Source organism: Zootoca vivipara, chromosome 5, assembly GCF_965207765.1.
Source record: "Zootoca vivipara chromosome 5, rZooViv2.hap1.1, whole genome shotgun sequence".
NCBI lineage: Eukaryota > Metazoa > Chordata > Lepidosauria > Squamata > Lacertidae > Zootoca > Zootoca vivipara.
In genome coordinates this window covers 87,057,382-87,083,460 of record NC_142588.1, presented here as the reverse complement: position 1 = coordinate 87,083,460, position 26,079 = coordinate 87,057,382, and the positions used below count along the sequence as shown (strand labels likewise).

At 42.4% G+C, this 26,079-nt stretch overlaps 2 protein-coding genes across 3 annotated transcripts in view; one reads left to right on the top strand and one right to left on the bottom strand.

Moving 5' to 3' along the window:
- The window catches only part of CCDC39 (coiled-coil domain 39 molecular ruler complex subunit), a 33,558-nt gene extending 32,024 nt beyond the window's left edge, over positions 1–1,534 (top strand). For both annotated transcript variants that reach the window (XM_060274352.2, XM_088669214.1), the window contains exon 20: positions 1,017–1,534. In XM_060274352.2, coding sequence (XP_060130335.1) covers positions 1,017–1,155 — 139 coding nt within the window. In that variant the 3' untranslated portion in view covers positions 1,156–1,534. The remainder of the gene's footprint in view (positions 1–1,016) is intronic.
- A 159-nt stretch (positions 1,535–1,693) lies between these two features.
- TTC14 (tetratricopeptide repeat domain 14) lies at positions 1,694–16,409 on the bottom strand. The gene is made up of 12 exons (XM_035133121.3): positions 16,214–16,409; positions 12,999–13,123; positions 11,718–11,917; positions 10,620–10,704; positions 10,369–10,498; positions 9,278–9,430; positions 7,377–7,448; positions 6,479–6,598; positions 6,257–6,379; positions 5,403–5,520; positions 3,745–3,854; positions 1,694–2,986 (listed from the first exon to the last, which is right to left on the bottom strand). The coding sequence occupies exons 1-12, from the start codon at positions 16,357–16,359 to the stop codon at positions 2,083–2,085; spliced, it is 2,286 nt and encodes a 761-aa protein (XP_034989012.1). The 5' UTR covers positions 16,360–16,409; the 3' UTR covers positions 1,694–2,082.
- Positions 16,410–26,079: the final 9,670 nt, after the last annotated feature.

Below are 26,079 nucleotides of genomic sequence, written 5' to 3'. Positions count from 1 at the left end.
CATAAATGGGTAGCCACCGCAGAAAAGGCCTGCTCTTATGTTGCCAACCTCCAGATCTCTCATGGATGAGGCACATGAAGAAGGAAGGACCTCAGATTATGATTGCAGGGTCTGGGTTGGTTCATATGGGAAACGCTGGTCCATGTGTGACAAGCATTTGTTAGCAGTAAAAATAAACTTATTTCAATGATCCTTTTGAATGTGGTGTAAAATAGACTTTAAGGGGCCATTCTTGGCCTAATGCTTTCAGTGTTGCTTCATGCATTTAAACATACTGAGCTCATTTCAATAAGCTGTTTCTTAGCGTGTGCTGAGGTCATCTCCTTTTGGTGGTGGTGGGGAGGAGGTCCTCTTGACTGATTGGAGCAAGGTCTCACAACGGTTACAGCAAGTACTGAGAAGGGATGCATTGAAGACACTATAGAATCAGATAGTAGGGGGCTGGTGGAGCAGCTTTGGCCACCTGCAATGCATGGTTGTTGGCTACCAAGAGAAAAGTAGCATGGGGCTTGGTGTGAGTATAGTGGCAGGAGTGTCAGATTGGCCCTGCCGCTGTGCACTCCCTCTTGGTAGTAAGTAGCAGTGCATAGCATTAGGAAGCAAAGTGAGCAACACTGCCTCACTGCCTGCAACTGGAATCAGGCAATAAATAGCAAAGGCAAGAACTTCGCATGCCAAGAAGTATAGCAAAGATAGGGAACAGCACCAAGAGTACTTTATGGGGGAGGGCATGCCAAATTTACTACCAAGAGACCCTGTCTTCTTCCCCTGCTGCTGGGACAAGTGCTCAGGGAGGTTCAAAAATATCTTATTGTACAGTACTGCTTAAGATAACCATGTAAGATTCAGTGGAGGGACCAAGGCAGGTACTTCTCTTTACATTGGGGTGGGGGGGAAGAGGACAGGATTTTTTCCACTGCTAATGTTAATGTTATCTTGGATGTTACAACATCGTTTTGTTTCCTGCAATATTCAAGATATATTTATAGTGTGACATCTTTCCTTTTGTCTTCTAGGTCTCCCAAGAGTTCAGCTTCATCTGCTGCTCAACTTAACGTCGTATCTCTGGCTTTGAGTTCCAATGCAGAAACTCTTTCACGTCCTTCTAGCCAAAGCAGCTTTTCTGGAACCTCTCGTAGCAAAAGCCCCAATTAGCTCTCAGTGTTATATTGCAGGATATGCCTCAGAGCTTTTAAAGGCATAAATGATTTAATGTTTACCCCCTATTTAGAAGTACTAATTTGCTAAACTGCAGTAGAGTTTCTTTGTGGATAAGTAATTTAAACATTGTTTACTTTGGGTTATATCAAACAAGCTGAGTTACTGGAAAATAGAATAAAAGTTTCCCCCCCCTTAAACCCTCAATGAACAAATCATTTTATAATTTTAGTAGCCTAAGATGACTGGCTTTAATGTTTCACATTTCTTCAGTTTTGTAAAATTCTGTAGCTTTAATTAATGGTAATCTTTAGAAAACAGTATCCAACTGTGCTCCCCTGCCCTACCCGTCTCAATAAACTTCCTCTATCCATGACTCGGCTTAGGTAGCTTCTTTCACTTAAAAGACTCTGAGTGCGCTAGGAAAGCTTCCCCACGTCTTCTTGCTTAAGAGGCCCCCTCTTGGCCCACCCCCAAAAATGATTCAAGTGAAAAAGCCATTGGATGCTCCACAGACACATTAAAGAAAACCAAGGAAGTTTTATAAAAATTTAGTGGCAAGACAGGCTATTTACACACTAATGGCACATTTATGTTTTTTATTAACAATACAAAGTTAACAGTCATTGATGCCTTGGAAATATTCCTTCTGTAAAGTGCAATTTAGATGCCATTTAAGCACAGGTGGCAGTCTTAATAGTAGTTAAGTTTCTCAGCCAATCACACTATCACATATTAATATCCAAAACAGCAAAAGAAAATCATTTTTTTAAATAAAAAATGATATGATGTAACTCTTGCATATTCACCACCCCCTAAATCAATATCAAGTAGAGGGAACAGAAATACACCCCCCCTATTTTTTTCCATTAAGAGCACAGACTCATCAAGTGATTAGAAACTGTAACAACCTTTAAAAAAAAATCACTGGTTTTTCTGTTTACTTCCCTTTTCTCGCTCAAATTCAGCAATCTGATTAAATATGTTGACCAAGTTCTGAGGCAGTTGTTTCTTAGCACCAGTTCCTGACTGTCCTTTACCATTGAGTGTTGCTTCTTCATCTCGCTCCTTGGCTTTTGTGGTTTCCCTTTCCCTGCTCTTGGGTTCTGTCTCACCTTTAATCCACGCCAATTCAGGTCTGTTGTCAGCACTGCACCTACTAGGCTCATTTATCCATTGGCTAGTGTATCGGTTGTAGTGTTCAACTGATTTTGTTGAGTAATCGGACCCTGTTGGAGATGTGGAGTACTTTGTTTGGCTTGGGCTGTGCTTTTGATAATGTTCCTTCTTTGATTCTTTTTCTAATTTTCCTGAATACCTCATCTTGTTCCTGTCATCAGACTTTCTACGATATGAACCTGTACTCTCCCTCCTATTAGAAGAAACTCTATCTAACTTACCCTGTTTTTCAGTTGTGTTACTATTTGCCTGAGTCTTGGAATTGCTGTAGGACTCTCTGGGATCCTCAGACCTACCTCCATAAATATCTTCTGCAGCAGAAGTCCTTGATAGAGAGTGATCTCTCTCTCTTACCTCAGTCTTTTGATAGATTAACTTGTCCTGTCTCTCCAGCAGTTTCTCCATTTCATGCTTTTGATTAAGGAAGGAAGCAGAGGTATTGGCTGGAGGAGAGTAGCAGTCATCTTTCCTACTTTGATGTAAGAAACTCCTAGAAGTGTGCTTTTTAGAGCTCTGTGAGGACTCGGACCTGTTCCGACTCCTTTTCTTACGCTTCTTGTTATCAGAAGAGGAAGAGGAGGAAGGAGATTCATCTGATGAAGAACTGCAGGAGGAGGAAGAAGTTGACCTTTTCTTTTTCTTCTTCAACCTAAAAGTTTTAATTAACCATGAGGTAATGCCGTTAGCATTAAAAATGCAGTATTTTTTTGGCAAATCTTTCCTACTTAGCTGCTGAACTATATACATTTTATGGTTTAAAAATTTCCTTGTAATCAAGTTCAGAAGTTTTACTATTACCCCTCATCTCATCAAGATGACCAAAAGTACACACCAAGCAGCAAAACTAAAATGTAAAACAGTATTTGAAGACCATGCAGCTGCTCTAGGAATTGCTTTACCCTCAAATTCCAGTAGTCAGAATTGATTATTTTTATCTACAAAGAAACACAACTTTCCTCCCTTAAAAAAAATAAACCAGTAGATTAAGTTCAGTTGACAAAGTGTCTGATTTTGCTTGCCAACACCCATTAGATTCCTAACTGAAATGCCATATACACTTCCTTTCTTGCCTTGCCTTATGTTCCTCCTTCCTCAAAACTAGTATTTTTCCAATAAAGTTTTGCCTCAACCCCCTAATCTTTAAGCTCCGATATGTGAAATTCTATTCACTCACATTCATCTCATACTATTTTTGTCTCTTCCCCCTCTCTTTTCTGCTTTCGTCACCTGGGTAATTTATTCCCTGAGACTTTAAAAAAAGAATTAAATAACTCTTGTGAAGGTTCTTAGCTTTTTTCACTAGAAGACACACACATGCCACAAAATCAGCTCGCCAATAACCATGAACACCTTACTATACTTACTACCAACAAGGCTTTATAGAAGGTTGAATATAATGGAGGTTACCTTTTTTCTTCTTTTAAGAGCTTACGCAGTTTTTCTGCACTCGTTTCTATTTTCTTCTCTTTTTGTCTCTCTTCTTTTGCAGCTTGTTTCTCTCTCATTTCCAGAGATTTCTTTTTTGAATCCCAACATTGAAAATATTCCATTAACAAGCCAGTGTTGACCCAAGGTCCCCCCCCCAAATTCCACCCAATATTCACACAGTTTACACCAACCCCAAGGTATCAGATCCAAAAAGAAAAGGTATTCAAGGCAAAATAATTTGTTGAAATGGGATGTTAAGCATTGTGATGAACAAGTATGGCATCAAGGACCATATTTGCAGTTTAAAACCCATATATTAAAAGAGAATAATAATAAAAGGACCAAGATGGGAATTAGCATCCATTGCCCAATACAATGACATTAGTAATTCAGAAGACATAAATGGAAAAATAGCAAAGTGGTCGGCCATACAGAATTAACCAAATACAGAGGCATCAAGGAAATAATCATTATTTGGATTTTTGTGTAAAACGTGATCCAAATTAAAACATAATTGGAAGAGGCCATGTATGAATACAAACCATTTGGCAACCGTATCACAGCCCAGTTTGATGCATGGTTTACACACGTAATCATATTCCAATGGGTTGTTGATGAGCAGCACCAGAGGTCAGACACAGCAGCAACAGTTCCAGTTCAGAGGAAAATGCATTGAAGAAAAACATATCATCAGTATTACAGGAGGGCAACTGTTAAGTCTCAGCAGAAACTCAAGTCAACTTTGTATGTGCTTGTTTAGATTTCTCCCCTCACTGTCTGATGCTCCCCACCAAGGGGAGAGAGGTGCATATACGAAGGGGGACACAGAATCTATTTTTATCAAGCTTCCATTTACAGGCTGCTTTATGCTGGCATGTTATGTGGAAATGTCTCGGTAAAAATAGACATGGCATCCCGATTTGCATGTATTCTTCTCTGCGTGACGGAGGAGAGGCAGCATGTAGAGGGGAAAAGCCCAATTCTGGCACGTACAAAGTGACCCTCAATGTGTTTCAAACATGCATGCTATAAATAAATTTCATCTGGAAAACTTTGGTTACCAAACTTTGAGGGCATGCTAACTAATCCTGTAGGTCTTTGAAAATTATATTCAGTTGTAATCAGCAAGCTCATGGCACAGCAGGAAATCTGAAATTAGTTGCTGGATCAATATCCCAAGTTATTGGCACCAGTGCCAAAAGAAAAGGCAACCTTTTCTTTTGCAGGATTTATTTTGGTTCCGCTGGAATAAAGTTCTTGTAAGCTTCCCTGTGCCAACCTTGCAATCTGATCCCAGGCATACACGTGCTTCAGAAACAAGCTTAATCAATTCCAACAACACTTATTTCTAAGTAACTGTGCTCTGAAAATTCACTTAACTACTCAATACAGGTAGGTCCTGTTGGCAGAACTAATCTGATTGAGGCCTCTTGAATCTAGCTTCAGTGCCATAATTAACTCTTCTCTCAAATCAGCCCCCATCCCTGACTTATCATTTCAAAAACTCCACACACATCCAGTTTGATAGCTGCAACCATGTTCCCAGTAAGTGATCCATGGAAGCTTGCAAGAAGAAAAAATAATGCATGCCTCTTGATGCATTTATCTCAGTGAACTAAGAGAAAGTAAAGAATCACCTGCATCTGCTTACGAAGTTTCAACAAGGCATCCTCAGCTTCTTGAAAGGTCTCATCTATGTTTAAAGCCTTCTTGTAGTAACTCTCAGCATTCAACAGCTTATCTTCCTCTTCTAACCTGGCAGATGATTTCATACAACATGTAAAGTATTCTAACTACCACAATTAGCCTCAGCTACATTTTTAGAGTGAGATCACTTTATGCTTAAGAAATGCTCACATCCTTTGCTATCAATCCATCAGTGTTATAACAATGTGGGAACATGTTCCCATATACCTCCCGCCATGCAAATGCCATTGGGTTGAACCTAAGCACAGCCAGGCATAACAAATTTCATAGCAGAGTTGATTGTGTGACATGTTACTGCACAAAATAATAAAGTGTCTCCTAGGTATGGTTTAGCTCAGAAATCCTTAGGAGGAGATGGCAGTGAAATGACAGTTCCGCTATTGGAACCCAGCATTTTGTTATGATAAAAAGAAGTTGCATTTAAACAAATGTTAGAATGCAAGATGCAGCAGATGCTCACAACCATATAGTAGGGAGGACAGCAACGAAAAAAGTAGATGCCAAGGTATGGTGGGATGGGTATGATTAGAGCTGGGTTTTCCTGGCAGACCACATAGTGACATTAGCAAAAGACGCCTGTGCCCCAATCCCAGCCCTCTAAAATAGCAAATTTTGTTGACACAGATCACTTTTCCCACCTCTCCTTTGTTTCTGAGATAGTAATGAATGTGTGTGAGAGAATCAGAAAAAGCACTGACTTCCCTGAGCATGACAGCCTTGGCTAAGGATCTTGTAAAAATGAAAGCCTCTTATATGTTTAACCCAGTTACAAGGCAACACTTACTGGCCTCCTCGTTCAACAAGTGTTTGGCAAAGGTATTTCCTGGCATTTCTGTGTGTTGGACAGTTTTCTAGAGCAACCTGAAAATCATCAATTGCTTTATTTAAGCTTCCTTTTGTTGCATACCTAGAAAGGGGAAAAAACATTGTTAAGTACAAATATTTTAAATTTGCTCATAAAATTGTTTAAAATTCTGCATTCCAGCTACAAATCACAGACACTCACAGAGCTCCACGGGCTACTAAGGCTTCAACATTTTGCACATCTATTTCCAGCGCCTTGTTGTATTCATTCATAGCATCCACATGGCGGCCTTCTTTGAAATAATCCACACCAATCTTGACACTAAAAAAAACGGCAGCTTGAATATTATGGTTTCTATATGCAAATCAATAATTGGGTAATTTTCTGCAGGAGTTCAAACTTGATAAGCTGTGAAGGCTAGTGACATTCCTAATTTTCTTTAGCTCCTAAATCTGCCTAATTCACTTCTCTCATTATCATTGCAGATGTTCTCTAAATTCCTTAAAAATCAGTTTTAAAATGCTGTGGGGTTTCCTCAAGTTGCATGAAGATAAGGACAGAATTCTTTGGGGACTAACCTTATCTTCCATCAATCCTCCATGGGAAACAAAGTAACATTTAGCACTTCTATCCACATGTAGACAGACAGCAAATGAAATGAAAGGAAAGCTCACTCAAGTCTTGTGAGCCCGAATATGGCTAAATGGTTTTGGTGTTCTGTTGCACCAGAAACGGCTTAGTCATGCTGGCCACATGACCCAGAAAAACTGCGGACAAACGCCAGCTCCCTCGGCCTGTAAAGCGAGATGAGCGCCTCAACCCCAGTTGTCTGCGACTGGACCTAATGGTCAGGGGTCTTTACCTTTTTTTAGTTAAGAATAATCACACTTAAAAAAAATTAAGTACTTCCTTAAATCTATGTTATCACTTTACAAGCACCTCAGCATAGTTCCCAATCATCAACCAGAGGAACTTGACAAATAGCTAATGTCCATTTCAAGCAAGTATCAGATTTACAACCCACGATCCTGGGAGGAAAACGATAGTTATTTCCAATCTTACTTAAAACATTTGCTTATCAATATGAAGAAGTGCATACCATTTTAAGGCCCAGGAGGCAGATTGTTTTTTCCTCAAAGCAATGGCAAAATCTTCTTCGTTGAAATTTTTACTAGGGGAGAAAAATAAATCAAGGAACATTTAAAACATAGACTCATAAGAGCTGGAATGTACCTCCCTGGGTCATCTAGTCCAACCCCCTGCAATGCAGGAATCCCAGCTAGATCATACATGACAGGGGCCATCCAACTTCTGCTACAAAATCTCCAAGGAAGGAGAGTCTACCACCTCTCGTGGGAATCTGTCCCACTGTCCAACAGCTCTGACTGTCAGAAAGTTCTTCCTGATGTTTAGTCAGAATCTGCTTTCTTGCAACTTGAATCGACAACCCCTTCTTAAAATCAGTAATCTTTACATGAAGACACAAAGCTAAGTTTTGGCCCCTGAGCTGTCCCCATTAATTCTTTTTTTAGATCACCTTGCCTTTAGGCAGAAAGGTAAGTATTAGAAATATAAAGAGTAGTAGGTAAACAGATGTCTTTATAAGATTTGGGACTTACTGTTCAAAAGTAAAGTGATGACTAAAGGAAAATCTAAAAAACCTGCACCCTACCTGGCTCCAGCTGCTGCAGTGTTGTTTGTCCGCAAAACATTTAGAACGAAAAGCAAAAGGACTGATATTTTAATTGATATGTACCAAGTCTCACTGCTTCAATGATTTAGTGTATGCTTGTGGAATATTAAATGGGAAATGCGAAAATGTTAATGTTTAGTATGTGAGGCCAAAGTAGGCAGAGAAAGGAGGACCCTGCTCCTAAAAACCTCTTTATCTCATCTTCAATAAGTTTCTCTGAAGGTCGTCCTCAGGTGGCATTTGACTTCAATTCACTTAGCAAAAAACTTAGCCCCTCCTTATCCCCTTTCTGCTGGAGGGGCTGTGGTAATTTTGGATCCTATTTCCATGTTTTGTGGGAATGCAAAATTGCTCACATGTTCTGGACCACAGTTTCTGATATTATTTCTAAGATTATTTCCAAATCTGGCTTTAGCTTGGCTTTCACTAAAAATGGACTCTGACCTCACTATCTGACACAAAGATTTAGGGTTCTTTTTATTGACAGTGCACACTTGGTGATAGCACGCTTTTGGGAATCTAAGGTTCAGCAACTTATGGGAGATGGCTATCTCAGAGCAACTACTCAGGCACAGAAAGGTAGCAAAAGGTACTGCCAAGAGATACTTTTATTGAAACTTTTGTCTCCTTTCTTTTTGTATGTAAGGGCAGAATACGTCCCACTGACTACCCAGATTTGTCCATGGAGAGGCTATATTAACCATTAATGTATTAAGAATATGTTTGAGATTATACTACACAGTTAATGTACTGTAATTTTAAGTGGATATAGTATTACGTAACTAGACTTGTACCCAGTTCTTATTACAGTTTTGTTATCTTGGAAAAAAAAAATAATTTTTATTTTATGCTGTAAGCCGCCCAGAGTGGCTGGGGAAACCAGCCAGATGGGCAGGGTATAATAATAATAATAATAATGTGGGGGAAGGTGATGTACATGGTTTTCCACCTCTTCATTTAATGCCCACAATAATCCTGTGAAGTAGGTTAGGCTTTATGGCAGAGGGGGTATTTAAACCCTGGTCTCCCAAGTCCTAGTCACTATCCCATACTAGGTGGCTGAATTAGTTTAAATCTGGTTATGGATCAGAATGTTAACCTGTTGCCCAATATAAACTATTTGCTTTGTTGAGGGAGTTTAATAATGATTTAGTTGCAAATAGAAAAAGAGCTTTTCCCACACTCTTAAAAAAAAAAAAGTAATGGAAGCTTCACTTTAGTGAGCGATCTCAAAATAAAGTAAACCTGGAAGCTACCCAAGATTTAAAAGAACTCCAGCACTTTCTGTGAAGAGGTGCCTTATATACCTTTGTAGTCCTCTCATTAAGGATGGTGGGCTGGATTCATTCAATCCTAGTTTTCCTACCAGAAACTCAACTACAGCTGGATTGGCAAAGCCCAAGGAATGATGTAAAACTTTATCATATGTTTCCAAACTGCTGGCTATTTCAACACTTTTCCTGAGGAAAGAAAAAGAGAGGTAGCAATTATGAGCATTCTGTCTTTGGTTCCACCTTGACAGGGACATCTTTCACATTCTATTTCTAACACAGAACTGATGAGGGACAAGCATAAAGATACATGGAAAGGTTGCCAATGGAATATGCCCAACTCACCCACCTCCTCAAGGGCTACTGGCACAACCACAAAATATTTACTTTGTGAGGAGTTGCTAGTCATAAAATGTTTGTAGCACTTCCCACTCTGTGCCTGCATTTGTTTTCTGAGAGGAACAAACACAAGTTCTCTGTCTCCATTGACAGGATAGGGCAGCCCGCCTCAATCTAGCATTTGGAGACTGAATGCAAAATGTTTCTCCTTCACAATGAAGTGAATGTAAAACTCATTAATGGGCTAGAAACGCACTGCATGTATCTAAGAAGTCACTGCATGATGCATGAGACTTGGAATATGCGACATTAAAAATTTCGCCAATGCTTCTGAACTTTTGTGTACCCCAACCCCAACTCCTATTGCAAGGTCAAGGAGAACCTTAGAAACTTTTGCTTTTAGATAACAATGGGTTCCTGTTGTCTGACTGGTAATAATGGTCAGTTACACAGGCCAGCTTAAAGCCACTGCTTATGAAGTTGGCTTGTTTAAATTAATGATAGTGATGACTATAGTTCCTAGTTTAGACAAAAGGGAAAAGTGTCATTAACTAAAAGGAAATGAAAGCTTCAGAAATCCTCCCTCTAGACTCACAGGAGGAGCAGAGGGAAAGGGACAAACTGTGCAACCCCAGAAGACTAGGATGACTTATGTAGTGTGAAACTATGGTTTAGCATTATGTTCAAATGTGGCTAAATATTTTATTCTATTAAGGAAACCACAGTATGTGCCAAAGAGTTTATTGAGCCACTAAAGAAAGAAGATGCAGTATATTACTGTTTCATACCTGTAGTGCAGAGGCAAATCTTCTGAGCTGATTACTCCTAATTTGGTACTTGCTAGACTGGGTGATAGAGCAGAGCTGTGCAGTGATACTGTGAGCTTTTCATGGTAGCGATCAATATCCTTGATTGCAGCTATTAAAACACAAAAAGGCTTGATTTAAGCAGCAGAATATCCTATCAACATATCCTGACAATAAATATGAAGGGGGAATCTAGTTGTGAGGCAGTCAGAGCCTAAGCCAAATTAACTTGCCTTGGATAAGGTCACCTGTTTGATAGTATGATAAAGGGTCACCATGGCTGCTCTGGGAAGGCACATCCCTCAATGGACAAAGAGCCTGAAATAGAAACCAAATGACCAAAAACTTTAGCATCCTTTGCCAGAACAGTAAATGTTCTTGCTGGGGCAAGGGGCACACATATAACTTGTATAAATTAATTCTCAGGCCAGCTATATTCATTGCAGGGAGGGGTTCACTTAGGAGAAACCCTGTTGGTCTGAACTTGCTGTAATGGCAACACTGAAGATTCAGTCCTTCTGACATTTTAGCTCCAAATCACAAGGGGAGGGAACAGTATGCACAAGGGAAAACATGATAGAGAGGTGGATTTGTGTTTTCTTCCTATTTTTGCAGTGTTCACCAGCGCAGCTGTTGCTAGTCCAGCCCTGTAATTCTCCCAGTGTCCCATGTAGGTTAGGAATTGCCGTAAAGCTGAGAAGCTCCCGGTAAGATGAGAACATGATCTGACAGAGCGCCTTATGGTAAGGCAGTGAACATGAAGTCACCTGCAGATCCTTCTTTTTATGTTTACAGGGTCTCATGAAAATCTTTGGCCTCTCCTCCAGACGAAGAGCCGCTTCTCCAAGCATAAATGCTTCTTGCACATTTTCCAGTAAGATATGTACAACTTACACTTTTGCATAACACCCTTGAGCACAGAAAAAGGAAGCAGAATTTGAAAACAAATTCTACTCAGCTACCGCAAAGCAAAATACATAAATGCTTGCAAGAATGTCATTTTGAGATGTCTCCCTTTTTAAAGAGCCGCACAAATGCTACCAAAACTGCAAGAAAGTTCACTTGAAGGCTTTTATGTCCTCAAAATAACCTTTAAACAGAAAAAATAGAAATGTTTTGCTGAGGTAGCAAAACATCTTCTAGCTCACCACTTTTCAAGGCCACACTACAGTAAAAGCTTTAAACTATTGACTGTCCCACAGCACACATTTACTTTTCCTGAACAAGCAGCTCCCTATTTGTTGTACGAAAGCTTACACAAAACAAAACGATCCATCAGAAAGTGTCTCCAGCGCAAGAAGTCACATGTAAATAGTTATAATCAGACTTACAGTGATCTCTAGATCTGCTATCTCTCGAGTGACGCCACTTCGAAGGCAGAACAGCACCATGAAAAAACCAAATTCACGAATGGAACTAATCCTTCCAATCACTATATCCCCACGCTCAATATCACGGAAAAACAGCTCTCTCCTCTCTGCACTGGGTACATCCATGAACTGCTCCAAAGGTGGCATAGTAGCATAATAATCTTCAACAGGGACAAAAAGAGCCATGTTGAAATAAAATAGTATATAAACATTTTTAAAAATATGTTATTCACTGTATCACATTAAAACATTTTAAATCAAAAACTGCCATCTTACAGTGTAACCTTTCATATGTCTACTTCAACGGGGCTAAAACTTACAGGTAAGTGGATTTAAGATATCACTCTTACAGAACAATCCTAAACATGCCTACTTAGAAGTAAGTTCTAATGAATTCAGAGGGGCCCACTCCCAGGCAATTGGGGTTAGTATTGTAGCCATAGCTTCTTCACAATTTTTACACACAGGGCACTTAGCACACTCCTCCCCTGGCCCAAATTAGTATTTAAAGAACTTGTCTACTTGCACTAGAGCTGGGACTTGACCCCAAACAGAAGAGATCCCAGCTCTGGTGCATATATTAAAATCACATTTATTATATAGTGGGACAAAGCACAGAATAACAGAGAAAATACTAATACAACTATTTCCCCAATGAAAATTGGTGTCTGAAAAGGATCTGTATTTTTTAATTCAAAACATCCACTTTCAAGCTTCACAAACTTCAAAAAATGGAAGATCTACACATACTGAAAACCAAGTCCACCTGTTAGTATGTTTCTTGATGATATATGCATATATTTAAACATTTATTGATTTGTTTTACTTGATATAGGAATCCTAGGCAAATGAGAAGCAACAGACATCAAATGATGTGTTGTGCAAAGGCTTTGGCACTATGAAGCTATTCTGTATTCTACCACATTTGCAAATACTATTCCAACTACATCTGAACAATGTTGCTTAGCATATTACTGTTGACTGGAAGACTAACAATGCTTGAACTCTAAATCAAATATTTGAGAACGGATTATAACAGTACTGTTTTCAAAAACTGCTTTAATAAATTTTTCACTTCTAATACTTAAAAGAGCAAAATATTTCATATGAAGGTTTTCCTCCATTTTTCTAGACCATGGGGTGAGAGAAGAAAGAAAGAAACATTAAGGAGATGCACTTATCAGCACATACCACTAATCACAATATGACTTACAACTTTTGCCTTGTCTGTAGAAATCTTACCTTCATTCTCTTCATTTGTTTCTGTTGTTGTTGGCACATTTGTTTTCCAAGCATGAGAAAAAAGGAGATCAGCTTTTTTTGCAATGAAATGCTGTATCTCAATATTTTCAAGTCCTCTCTCTTTCCTGAAACAGAAAAAAAAGAGTTTAGCACCTCCTAAATCAGGGCACACCAATCTGGGGTGACACCTCCCAAGCTACCCACAGAAGGGTCTCTTTACATAGGTAAAGGTACCCTTGACTGTTAGGTCCAGTCGCGGAGTTGCGGCGCTCATCTCGCTCTATAGGCCGAGGGAGCCGGCATTTGTCCGCAGACAGCTTCCGGGTCATGTGGCCAGCATGACTAAGCCACTTCTGGAGAAACCAGAGCAGCACACGGAAACACCGTTTACCTTCCCGCCGGAGCAGAACCTATTTATCTATTTGCACTTTGATGGGCTTTCGAACTGCGGGACCGAACAACGGGAGCTCACTATGTCGCAGGAATTCGAACCACCAACCTTCTGATTGGCAAGCCCTAGGCTCTGTGGTTTAGACCACAGCGCCACCCGCATCCCTTCTTTACATAGACCTGAGTAAATAGTCCCTCAAAGAGCCACTCTCCAGCCCCAGGAGCCTTCATAAGGGAGCCATTTGCAGAGAAAGATCTGAGGGGAGAGAGACCCTGTGTTGGACAGAGGGGGTGGTGGGTTTCACCTGTGCTGCCCCACCTCCAGGCTGAGAAACCTTCAGAAGGGAGTTGCTGCCACAGGCACTATGTGTACGTGTATTTTAATAAGCTGAATAGAGTAAAAGATTATGAGTCGAGGTGTGGGGAGGGAGTGTGTATGAACTTAACAGTGCTTAGTTTATTTTTTGGCTGCTATTTTGTTAATGTTGTCAATATTGTTTTACAGATTATGAATGTTGTATTGATTTGTTAAGCATACAATATGACTTTCGCTTTAACTGGTGATGTTTAACTTATTTTTTAGTTGTTTTGGTGACAGTGTTTTATAGATTGTAATTTTTTCACTGAAGATTTGTTAGTTGTTCTGTATGATTTATGCTATATAGGCAGTGACTTTGAGGTGCGTCTGATATGTGTGCAACCGTGAAGCACATCACGCCGAACCCAGAAGTGACCCGAAAATGTCACAGAAGGGGGTGGGGGAAGGAATGGCATGTTTGCAGGCTTTTGCAATGGGTGTTCCGATTATACACAATTTCACGTAAGTGTGCAGTGCCAAGGCACGCAACCCCCACGCAAATCGGTCACTGCCTATATTGTGATGTTCAATCTATTATGTTCTATCATGTTGTTATTATTTATTGTTTATAAGCTTTTCATTTGGATGAAAAACAGCACAGAAATGTAATAAATCAAATCAAACTCTCTGATCTTACTGCTCAATTCCTGTCTGCACTGACTCAGCCTTTCTTACATGCACCATGCACCCTTCAAAACGTGCAGGTTTGGAAAGCCAGGCAGCCAGCCAGGCAGGCAGCCAGTCACAGTCACAGCCACAGCCACAGCCACACCGCCGTGAATGGAGGAAAGGTGCAAGGAGTTTCTCTTTCTGAGTGCAGAGGTGCCTGATGCAAATGCTTTCCCCACAGACAAAGCAGGTGATGACAGGGGCATAGCCACACTCTTTTGTGGTTCTATATATTTTTCCTGCTCTTTCAGATGTAATAAGCTTGCATTTTCTCAAAATTTCAAAAGCTTCCCTACCCCTGCCCTAAAGGGGTTCCAAACGAGAACTTGGCAACTTGATTACTATAACAGCATTGTAGATAGAAAACACAGTCTCATTCTATTAAGTCTGCTGTAAAGTGCACAACTTTGCTCTTCCAGCTGATGCTTTTTAATTATATGGTTAGGAACACGATTGTCTAATTCTGCCTTGAGCCACTTTTGCATTCAGAACACATTAGCTCTTAGTCAGCTACCCTTTCAGCCTTTAGCATATCATTAAACATATGTTTCTCTCTTGATGCCATCTGTACGGTCCTCAGTATGTTTATTTATAAGTCCTATCAAATTTAACGGCGCTGCTTCCCTTGTATGTTCTGGAGTCTGACATAGCTGGTTGGTGACTGTCAATGCTATATATGTATACATAGCTTGTGTGTGTTATTTGTTTATAAAAAATATTCCTATGCCACTTTATCATAAGAATATCAAAGCAGCTTACAATAGTATCTATATATAATAAAAGCACATAAAAATTAAAACCAGAGACCATCAGTTAACTACTGTATTATGGACATGTTTGTGTTCTTAATTGCCTGCATAAGCTTGGCAGAATAGAAGTTTTTCAGTCATTTAAGTGTTTACATAAATGTCTGTGCTCAAGTTCTCATCATTACCACCATCAACATTTTATTTGTATGCCACCTTTCCATAGTTAAAACCATGCTCAAGGCGGCTGAATCTGTATTGACACCAATATTCCAAAGGACTGGGCCAATGACACCAGAGGCTCTGTTTCATGTTGATGTCAAATGACTGTCACCAACTCAGAATAAAACCTGCAATGATCTTAAGTGATCAAGCTGGGATCTGAGGGTACAGCTGGATGGCACAGAAGTACTAACATCTAACTGCTGTGCTGGAGGAGGATTGGGGCTTTACACCATACAACACAGAATGTCACATTGGCGGGGGGGACGATGACACATGTTTATGTTGTGGAAAGAGGGAGGGTGCTCCAGTGGCAAATTTCTAGAAAGAAGCTGAGCAATGGAGCAGGTGCATTAATCACAGAAGGCCCCGAGTTCAAATCCCCAGGTAGGGCTCGAGAAGAATCTTGTCTGAAACCCTTCGGTCGCTGCCAGTCAAGAGCCACCCATTTTGAACTAGATGCACCAACAATCTTGGCAGAGAATAGGGCAACTTCCTACAGCTACAGCCTGCTTTAAAGGTACCCGGAAAACCTTATCCAGCAAAACCTGCTGCTACATATTTAGGGTAAAAGCACCTGCACATGTTCAGAAGCGCTCTTTCATATGGTAATACAGAGCCTCAGGGGCTGCAAAATAAAAACAAACCCTAGGCGAGACACTTAATCTCAGGGTCGCGGGTTCGAATCCCACACCGGACAAAAAGGATTCCTGCATCGAAAGTGGGTTGGACTAGATGACGCAACACGCGCCCACCCAATGGCCCCTCCCCTCCACGAGGAGCCCCTCCCCTCCCCTCCCCCTCCCCCAACCAAGGCGGGGCCCGCTCACCTGGCTGGCGGCAGCGCCTCCAGGCCAGGCCCGCCAGGCGGCAGGAGGCCTCGGAAGTCGGGGTTGTCGTACTGCTCCGTGCGGAGCAAGGGGAGTAGCGCCGGCCCGTGAAAGCCGAGCGCCTGGCGGAGCAAGTCCCGCTCCATCCCCCGCGCAGTCGGCCTGCCTGCTCCTCCCCCTCACGCAGAACGATCTAGGCGACCCGGAAGGGAAACCTTTCCGTAGACTTTCCCTTACGGCCTGCTCCTCCTCCTCCCCGCGCTGAAACAGCGAATTGGGCGCAGGCGCAGAGGGGAGCCCCGCTCGTCAGCATTAAATTCCAGTCGCGAGGAAGGGGCGGGGAGGCGGAGCTTAGCGAGGAAAGGGCGGGAAAGGCCGTTGCTTTGCTCTATTTTCCTCACGAAGCGATCGCGCCTCAGTAAATGGCGAAATGCGTTTCTCTGTAGCGTCGCTAGGGGAGAACGGAGTTGGCCTTAAATATAATACTGTAAAATGTTCCCCCCCTGCCCTTGTGAAGTTTGTTTGCACTGCAGTAACCTCATGTCATTCAGAGACGCATGAAATACGACAGGCGCGCACACACACCCCCATTCCAGAAACAACTCAAGGCATTTTTGGTCCCCATAGGCTTTCACAGCTGTGTATGGGAGCAATCCTAAGGATGACAAACCAGAATAGAATAAGATTGGGGGGGGGGTATGTGGAAATTGCTCATCTAAACTCCCTTGAGGAGTGGCTGAGGGGCTAAACAGGGGAGCATGAAAACGAGCCTTTAAAATAGAGTTTTGTTTCATAACATCGTTTTGGGTGGCTTCAGTTGAGACAGGTCAGACCATGCTGAATTGGTTCAGGGTGATTCCAGCCTAAAGCCCCTTCCTGTCTAGCTACAAATTTGGGGATGCCCTCCTTTCCAGGACTTAAGCCAGTTTACGATTTGGCAGGGCAGATGCTAAATTAGAAACCTCCAGGCTCAGGCTCAGCTGGAGATCTGCTGGATCCCAACTGCTCATCCTGGTGGATCTATTCTAGCCTTAAGGTTGTGCCCTAAATGGGTCTTTGCCATGAGTCTATTTTAGATGATATTACTGGTAGCTTTGCTTTCAAAAGGGTGGTACTGTATAAAATAATAATAATAATAATAATAATAATAATAATAATAATAATAATAATAATAATGGTTTGTGTGCTTTACCAGCAGGTGTTGCAACCTTCCAACAGCTTGACCTCATCTCCAAGAGGCAAACTCTTCCATTGCCTCCTGAGACTGGTGGATGCCAGGGCATGTATAATTGGACTTCGGCACCACCTGAATAATTTTTGCCTGAGCAAATGGTTTCTAAAATTTCAGAATAAATGCATAATATAGGCAAAATAATAATAATAATCAGAGAGCTGATAATGAGATAATGGGTTTTATCCAAAGCTTCTCCCATTAGTGGAGGCATCTGTAGGATCAAAAGCCCTTTTGAAAGCACAAATAACCCATTTGAATTCTACCCACTGTCTTGTATCCACAGCCATGGAAACATTAGAACGGATCGGCTTGTCTCCTGCAAGAGCACCCACACCTGCCCGCTATCTCAGCCAGCCCACAGAACTTCCATCTCAACTAGTGAGGCAGGATATCTGGAGGAAAATGGAAGATTTAGCCTGGTGCTGTCCAGCTGTTGCTGGCACTGCCTGCTATCCCAGTCACCAAGGGCTCTGTTTTTATTTTGCCTGTAGGAGACTTTGGAAAGAATCTCAAACAGTGCTGAATTTAGTTTGCAGCCAAGCCACTGGAAAAAGAAATGCATGAATAAAATGCATTGATAACTGGCAGGGGATTGTGCATTATTATTTAAGAAAAACGTCATTTGAATTTGTTGTTCGCCTCTTTGTGTTCCTGTGAAGAGTTGGGTATAATATTCAAAATCAATAAGAAAGTTAAATAATGCTGTTCCTAATGGTTCTTTTATTTGATGAGATTTGTAAATCACTCTGCCCTGAAGATGTGTAACTATTAGGATACACACACACACACACACACACACACACACGAGCCAGCTATCACTAGAGATGATGAGAAATATACAATGGTATAACTGAATTTCAGATAAGCTACAAAACTTGATACACTTACTAAATTACCAGGCAATAAATGCCAACATCTGACAGCCCAACCTGCTAATTCTGAAAGGCAAACATGGCCTCCAAATTTTATAAAGCTTGATCTTAAATGGATTTTACCAAACTTTATAACCAGAATGGAAACTTTATCTTCCTGGGAGTTTTGGTTTCAGAATAGGATTGAAATCTAAAACAATGACATTCAGGATCCTTGAAAAATCTGCAATGTGGAGATATTCCACTAGAGGGTGAAACAAGATCATTATGTGAGTCTAACCAACTGACTTTATTTATTTATTTAAAAAAATACCCTTATTTTTGGGTATACCTATGTATAGTCTGTAAGTATGTTCAGTATCTTCGTATGTGCAGATAGATACAGTACATATATATTTCTATCTACTGGATGGATAGATTTCTACCAGATGTTTGTAATATGGATTCCAAATCTTCATGTTGTTGCAATCCTGCTTCTCTAATCATGTTTTCACACGGCTGACTCTGACTTAAAAATCAATAAAAATATTGACAGGACACATTTCTGAGTGCAACTCTTCCAATATGGTTTACATAATACTATAAGGATACCAACAATACAAAGATAAAGATAAAACTACTACAATCCACCCATAGTTAATGCTGTTCCATTTATCAATGAAAACAGTGATTGCTATAACATCAATAGTTAAAAACAAAACATCCCAGTTTAAAAAGATTGCAATTGAAACGGATCTTCATAGCCTTCTGGAGATCCTTAGATCCTATACACAGTCAATAATAATTTTTATATCCTGCCATTCCTCCAAGGAGCTCAATGTAGCATGCATGGTTCCCTCCATCACCACCACCCCATTATCGTCATAACTCTGTAATGTAGAGAGAGTGGGAGATAGTGATTGGGGTCAAGGTCACTTGGTATGCTTCATGGTTGATCAGGGTTCGAACCTGGGTCTCCCCAGCCCTGGTTCAACATCACTGCATCACCCAAGTTCTCGGTAAAGGGCTATTGCCCTTGTGTCCTGCTTGTGAACTTTCAGACACATCTGGTTGGCCCCTGGGAAATAGGATGCTGGATTAATGAACCATTGCTCTGATCTAGCAGGGCTCTTTTTATGAATGTGAGCTCCATTGAACACAGTGGGACTTGCTCCTTTGAGTATGCCTTGCCCATCCTGGTCTTAATTCACTTGATGATGCCTCTGCAACCTTCTGCAGAGGTATTTAAGTATTTCAGAGCCCCAAGTAGCTTATGAGTTCATTCACCCTTGAGCAATTATCCCTGCCTCCGTGTTGGTTTAACTCACACCCCCACTTTCACAGCATGTATAACCAGTAGCCTCTAAAGAGCAATTAAATCCAAGTGCCCATTGAACATTTAATGAAGCAGAAGCTCCTATCTTGCCCCAAAGTCATTAGCAGCCCCCATTCTTGTTTGCTTTAAATGGTATTGCGGTTTAAATTATCCAAAAGCAAAAAAATCTAGAGAACAAGATTATTCTGAATAACTATCAACAAGAGGCAGTATTTAAGTTGTGGAGGAAATGAAGGAGGCACAAATTAACTGATATTTCAAATTCCAGATGGGTATTTATTCATGTTGCTGCAAAAACAGCCTTAAAAGTTAACAATTTTATAGCATTACATGCACAAAGTGCTATGCTAAGATGTCAGAAACATAAACACAAGTGTGTAGTATATAAAAAAGTAAGTGGTGAGATAAGAGAGAAATGAACTGCCAGAATTACGGACTGTGATACTAAAGTTCAAATGTATGTAAAACAATTGAACATTGCTTTTATTAGATATTATATTATTGGTACCATTATAATCATCATCTTGTCATGAATGGGTTCACTTCTAATTAAATTCAATGGGTCAAGTTGCGTCCACATGGCACTGGGCGGTTCTCTATTAGTGCTGCAATCAATAATGGATGTTTAAAAACTTTGTAAACCAAAATTACCTGCTGGATCAGGCCTGCGAAACAAAAGAAGTGCCATGGTCAGATCACTTTCTGGTGCAACTGGACTTCTCCGCAACCCTTCCCCTCTGCAGGGAGGTGGGACCGATTCGGATGGTCCGCCCCCGCTACTTAATGGATCCAATTGGCTTCCAAAGAGTGGTAGGGGATGTTTTATCCCATGTCGATGGCCTTTCAGCTGATTCCCTGGTGGCCCGCTGGAATGCGGAGTTAACCAGCGCTATTGACTGTCTGGCTCCGAAGCGCCCTCTCAGATTGCATGGAGCCCGGACAGCCCCGTGGTTTTCCCCGGCGCTGAGGGCAATGAAACAGTCGTTGAGACGGCTAGAGCGCCGGTGGCGGAAAACTCATTTTGAATCAGACCGGACACGGGCTAGAGCTCAACTTCGAGCCTACCAAGTGGCAATGGCGATGGCGAAGAGGACCTTCTTCACCGTCTCCATCGCATCTGCAGAAAACAGCAGCAGGAGACTCTTCCAGGTGGTTCGCAATTTAGCGGAACCACCTGCTCCATCCGGGCCCAGTACGGGCCACATGATCTCCTGCAATGATTTTGCAAAGTTTTTTGCAGATAAAGTCGCTCAGATTCGGGAAGAGGTAGACTCCACCGTGGGAGCAGGGCTGGGGCGGGGGAGTGCTAGAGTCCTGTCTAGTCAAGTTTTGTGGGATCAATTTCAATCTGTTACCTCCGAGGATGTGGACAGGCTGCTTAGATGAATGAAACCAACCACCTGTCTCCTTGATCCTGGCCAATCCTGGCTTATAAAAGCTAGCCAGGAAGGGCTGGGCGATGGGCTTCGCGGGTTGGTAAATGCTTCTCTCCATGAGGGAGCCTTCCCAGACCCGCTGAAAGAGGCGGTTATTAAACCGCTTCTTAAAAAACCATCTTTAGATCCGGCCAATATGGCCAACTACCGCCCAGACTCAAATCTTCCATTCTTGGGCAAGGTGATTGAGCGAGTGGTTGCGGAACAACTCCAGGCACGCCTGGAAGAAGCGGACCATTTGGATCCCTTCCAGTCAGGATTCAGGCCTCATCATGGGACTGAAACTGCCTTGGTCGCACTGGTCGATGATCTCCGGCGGGCTAGGGACAAAGGTAAGAGCTGTTTCCTTGTTCTGCTGGATCTCTCAGCGGCTTTTGACACCATCGACCATAACATCCTTCTGGACCGTCTAGAGGGCTTGGGAGCTGGGGGCACTGTCATGCAGTGGTTCCGCTCCTTCCTCCTGGGCCGTGTTCAGAAAGTGGTGGTGGGGGATGAGTGTTCAGACCCCTGGGCTCTCACTTGTGGGGTGCCTCAGGGTTCTGTCCTCTCCCCCATGCTTTTTAACATCTATATGCAGCCGCTGGGAGAGATCATCAGGGGGTTTGGGCTGGGTGTCCATCAGTATGCTGATGATACCCAGCTCTACCTCTCTTTTAAATCAGAACCAGTGAAGGCGGTGAAGGTCCTGTGTGAGTGCTTGGAGGCGGTTGGAGGATGGATGGCGGCTAACAGATTGAGATTGAATCCTGACAAGACAGAAGTACTGTTTGTGGGGGACAGGAGGCGGGCGGGTGTGGAGGACTCTCTGGTCCTGAATGGGGTAACTGTGCCCCTGAAAGACCAGGTGCGCAGCCTGGGAGTCATTTTAGACTCACAGCTGTCCATGGAGGCACAGGTCAACTCCGTGTCCAGGGCAGCTGTTTATCAGCTCCATCTGGTACGCAGGCTGAGTCCCTACCTGCCCACTGACTGTCTCTCCAGAGTGGTGCATGCTCTAGTTATCTCTCGCTTGGACTACTGCAATGCGCTCTACGTGGGGCTACCTTTGAAGGTGACCCGGAAACTACAACTAATCCAGAATGCGGCAGCTAGACTGGTGACTGGGAGCGGCCGCCGAGATCACATAACACCGGTCCTAAAAGACCTACATTGGCTCCCAGTACGTTTCCGAGCACAATTCAAAGTGTTGGTGTTGACCTTTAAAGCCCTAAACGGCCTCGGTCCGGTATACCTGAAGGAGCGTCTCCACCCCCATCGTTCTGCCCGGACACTGAGGTCCAGCTCCGAGGGCCTTCTGGCGGTTCCCTCATTACGAGAAGCCAAGTTACAGGGAACCAGGCAGAGGGCCTTCTCGGTAGTGGCACCCACCCTGTGGAATGCCCTCCCACTAGAGGTCAAAGAGAACAATTACCAGACCTTTAGAAGGCATATCAAGGCAGCCCTGTTTAGGGAAGCTTTTAATGTTTGATGGATTTCTGTATTTTAGAATTTCTGTTTTTTTGGAAGCCGCCCAGAGTGGCTGGGGGAACCCGGCCAGATGGGCGGGGTATAAATAATAAATTATTATTATTATTATTATTATTATTATTATTATTATTATTATTATTATTTAAAAAAAAGCTCAACAATTTTGAGGAAAACAACAACAACAACAACTCCTGGTTTCAACTTTTTGAAATATGGCAACCCTAATGATGTTGCTTCTTACCTTTTCTCTAAACTAAAAAATCCCACATGTTGCAACCTTTCTTCAAATGGGATCATTTTGGTTGCCCTTTTCTGAACCTTTTCCAACTCTACAATATCCCTTTTGTGGTTAGGTCAGTGATGGCAAACCTATGACACGTGTGTCAGACGTGACACGCAGAGCCCCTACTGCTGGCACACACCCCATCGTCCCATTTGCGCTGTTGTTGTTGCCCCCCCCCATTCATTCTCCCGCTCCTCCTACAGCTTGTCTGCTGCTGGTAGCCAGAGATTGGTTTTTAACCCGTTCTGTGCTGTTTTTTTCTGGCACTTTGGCAGACTATGTCGATGCTGCATGTTAGTTCCAGCAAAGGTATTATTCATCATTTATTTTTGTTCTCTCCCCCCCCCCCAAAAAGCGCAGCAGCTTTGGGGCACCCCCCCAAAAGCAAAGCAACTTTTGCACACACACCCAAAAAAACCTCCAAAGGTTAGCAGGTCCCCCCAAAAAGGTCAACAACTCTGGGCACTTTGTGATAAATAAGGGGTTTTTGTTTTGGTTTGGTGAAATAATCAGTTTTTGGTTTATTAAATACAGTTATATATTTCAATTATACATTTTTGTTATTTAAACTATAAATATCGTGAAATAATGTTTTTTTCCTCGAAGTGACACATCACTCGAGTTATGCTTGGTTTTTTGGTGAATTTTGACACACCAAGCTCAAAAGGTTGCCCATCGCTGGGTTAGGTGACCAGAAATGTAGTCAGTATTCCAAATGGGGTTGCACCCTGTGCTATTTTTCTAGAAAAAGAGGTGCCAGAACTCACCTTGAATGCCACCTTGTTCTCTTAGAATGGCAATGATGCCCACCTGAGAGGTGCCGGAACTGAGTTTTATTGCAGTTTTATTGCATTAGTATAGGAACCTGCTTTATACTGAGTGAGACTGCTGGTCCACCTTGTTCATTGTTGTCTACACCAGGAATGGGAAACCTGTGGTCTGCCATATTTTGCTAGACTACAACTTCTGCCATCCCTAACCATTGGCCATGGTAGCTGGGGCTGATGGAGGCCTGAGTCCCTCTGGAAGGTCATAGGTTCTCACCCCTGGCATACCCTATTTCTTTATTAAGAATATTTTTATATCACCCTTCGTTCACTTAGCAGTGTTTCAGAATGGTGCACAGTTATATCACAACATAAATGCAATATCCCATAAGGGAACTTTTCCCAGCACAGCTTGGAAAAGACACATACCTGAATCAAAGTTAAGGTTTCAGAGAGATCTGTGACACAAGGAGAAAGAAAAGGTGTTTCAGATAAAGCAAAAAAACAAACAAAACAAAACCATCAAAGCCTTTAAGCAAGGACAATTTTAACGAAGCAAGGGAAACTTTGCTGCAAGCACACTTCCCAGGCATCCATTGATTTCCTGTTGCGGCCTGACGTCTGCTATAACTCTCCTATTCCAGAAGTCATGGGGGAGAGAGTACAGCTGCTAGGCTTGACGGTCATGTTTTCTGTTTAGCAGCTGCTCCAGAACACATGCTGCTACTTAGAGCAAGGGAAAACAGAGGCATCAACAGAATGACACAGCAATCTTATTCTTTGAGAAGCTAAATATGATTGCATCCTGCCCTCAACACAGTTAACTCCTAAAGAATGCACAGTGGAGGCGAGGAAAGGACAGTCCATGGGGTGGAGAAACATACCTTCTTTCATAGAATCCTTGATCCATATTTCCTTGAGATAGGAGTTTAAGTGGAGCCACATAATTCTGCAGGCAGTTTCAGCGGGAGAAAGGGAAACCGTTATGGAATCAATTGTGGCTTTCTATGATGAGGAAAATATACAGCATAAGCAGTTCAAAATTTTCCCCTCGGTGCACTGTGCTGTCACACAGTTTATCCACATGACACATCATAGTGATTAATGCCAACTGCATGGCAAACCTCCAGGATAAACACAAATTGCACATTTTCAACAGAGAAATTGACAACAATCACATCCTCTGGGACTTGTAGGACTCAGACTCCAGCAGCTGGAATTGTTTTGTGTTACAACATCTTCCTTGCTCCTCTCGCTGCTGCTTTAGCACTGTAGGGTTGTCAGTCGCTCATAATTTTTATGGCGTCTTCATACGGTATTTCAGGAGCTAAGAATGGAAGAAGAACCTGCTGGATTAAGCCAGCGTCCCATCTAGTGCGGCATCCTATTCTCACAGTGGCCAACAAGATGCCCGTGGGAAGCCTGCAAGTAGCTCCAGAGTGCAACAGCCTACTCCTGTGAGTTCAGAGCAGCTGCCAGTCAGTCCCAGGGTAGCCAACGTGGTGCCCTCCACCAGATGTTGCTCCCCTCATCCCTATTGGCTCTGCTACCTAGGAACTGTTGGGGATTGTTGTATGACGACATCTGAAGGGCACCACAGGATTAGACAATCGTGTGCTAGATAGTCCAATGGTATAACGCAACTTTTTATGTTCCTAAGAAGAAAAGGGAGAGAGGTAAGAAGAAACACAACAGCACCTGAACGTTTCCCCTCCTGATTTTTCTTAACATGATCTTAAAAAAACCCTCTATCCACTAAGGAATAATTACACTCCTTTGCAGTGTACTTTTGAACTAATTATTAATGAAAACACCAGCTAATTAATCCCTGCAGCACTTCTGCCCACCAGGCCTCTCGACTTGTGTGCCAAAAAGGGAACTGAGGAGGCCGATGGTTGACTGGGCAGATGGAGGATGCTTTTAATGATAAACCTTTTAGCTTCTCTTTCACTTCTTTTTTCATTTTGCAGTTTTGTTTTGTTTTTAATTATTCTTGGGGGCAGCATGTTGAGTGTGTAAATTTTGTTCTTAGGATTGTTGGAATCAATTTGAATGAAAGATGAAATATGTAGGGATGGGAGACTCATGTGCACCTCCAAATAGTGTTTTCTGGGCTCCAAATAGTGTTTTCTAGGCTTCCGGGTTCATTGTGTGTGTGTGTGTGGGCTCCAAATAGTGTTTTCTAGGCTTCCGGGTTCAGCGCCAGCGCCGATCGGCGGGGTCTCGTCTCGTCTCCGAGACGGCCCGTCCCTGCTAGGAGTGGGGAGGGCAGCGAGAGCGATGCTGCGCCCCTTAGAACCTCGGGAAGGGCGTCCCGGGGGCAATTTGCTCGGCACAGCCCAAATCCGGACCCCCCAACTCTTCGGTTAGCTCTAATAAGAGCTCCGGAGCGAGGAGGGTAGAAGTCGCGGGGGCCATTTTGAGCGGCAACGTTATTCTAGCAGGGAGAAGCTTCAAGCCGAAGGCGGAGAGCGCTGGATTCTTCCGAA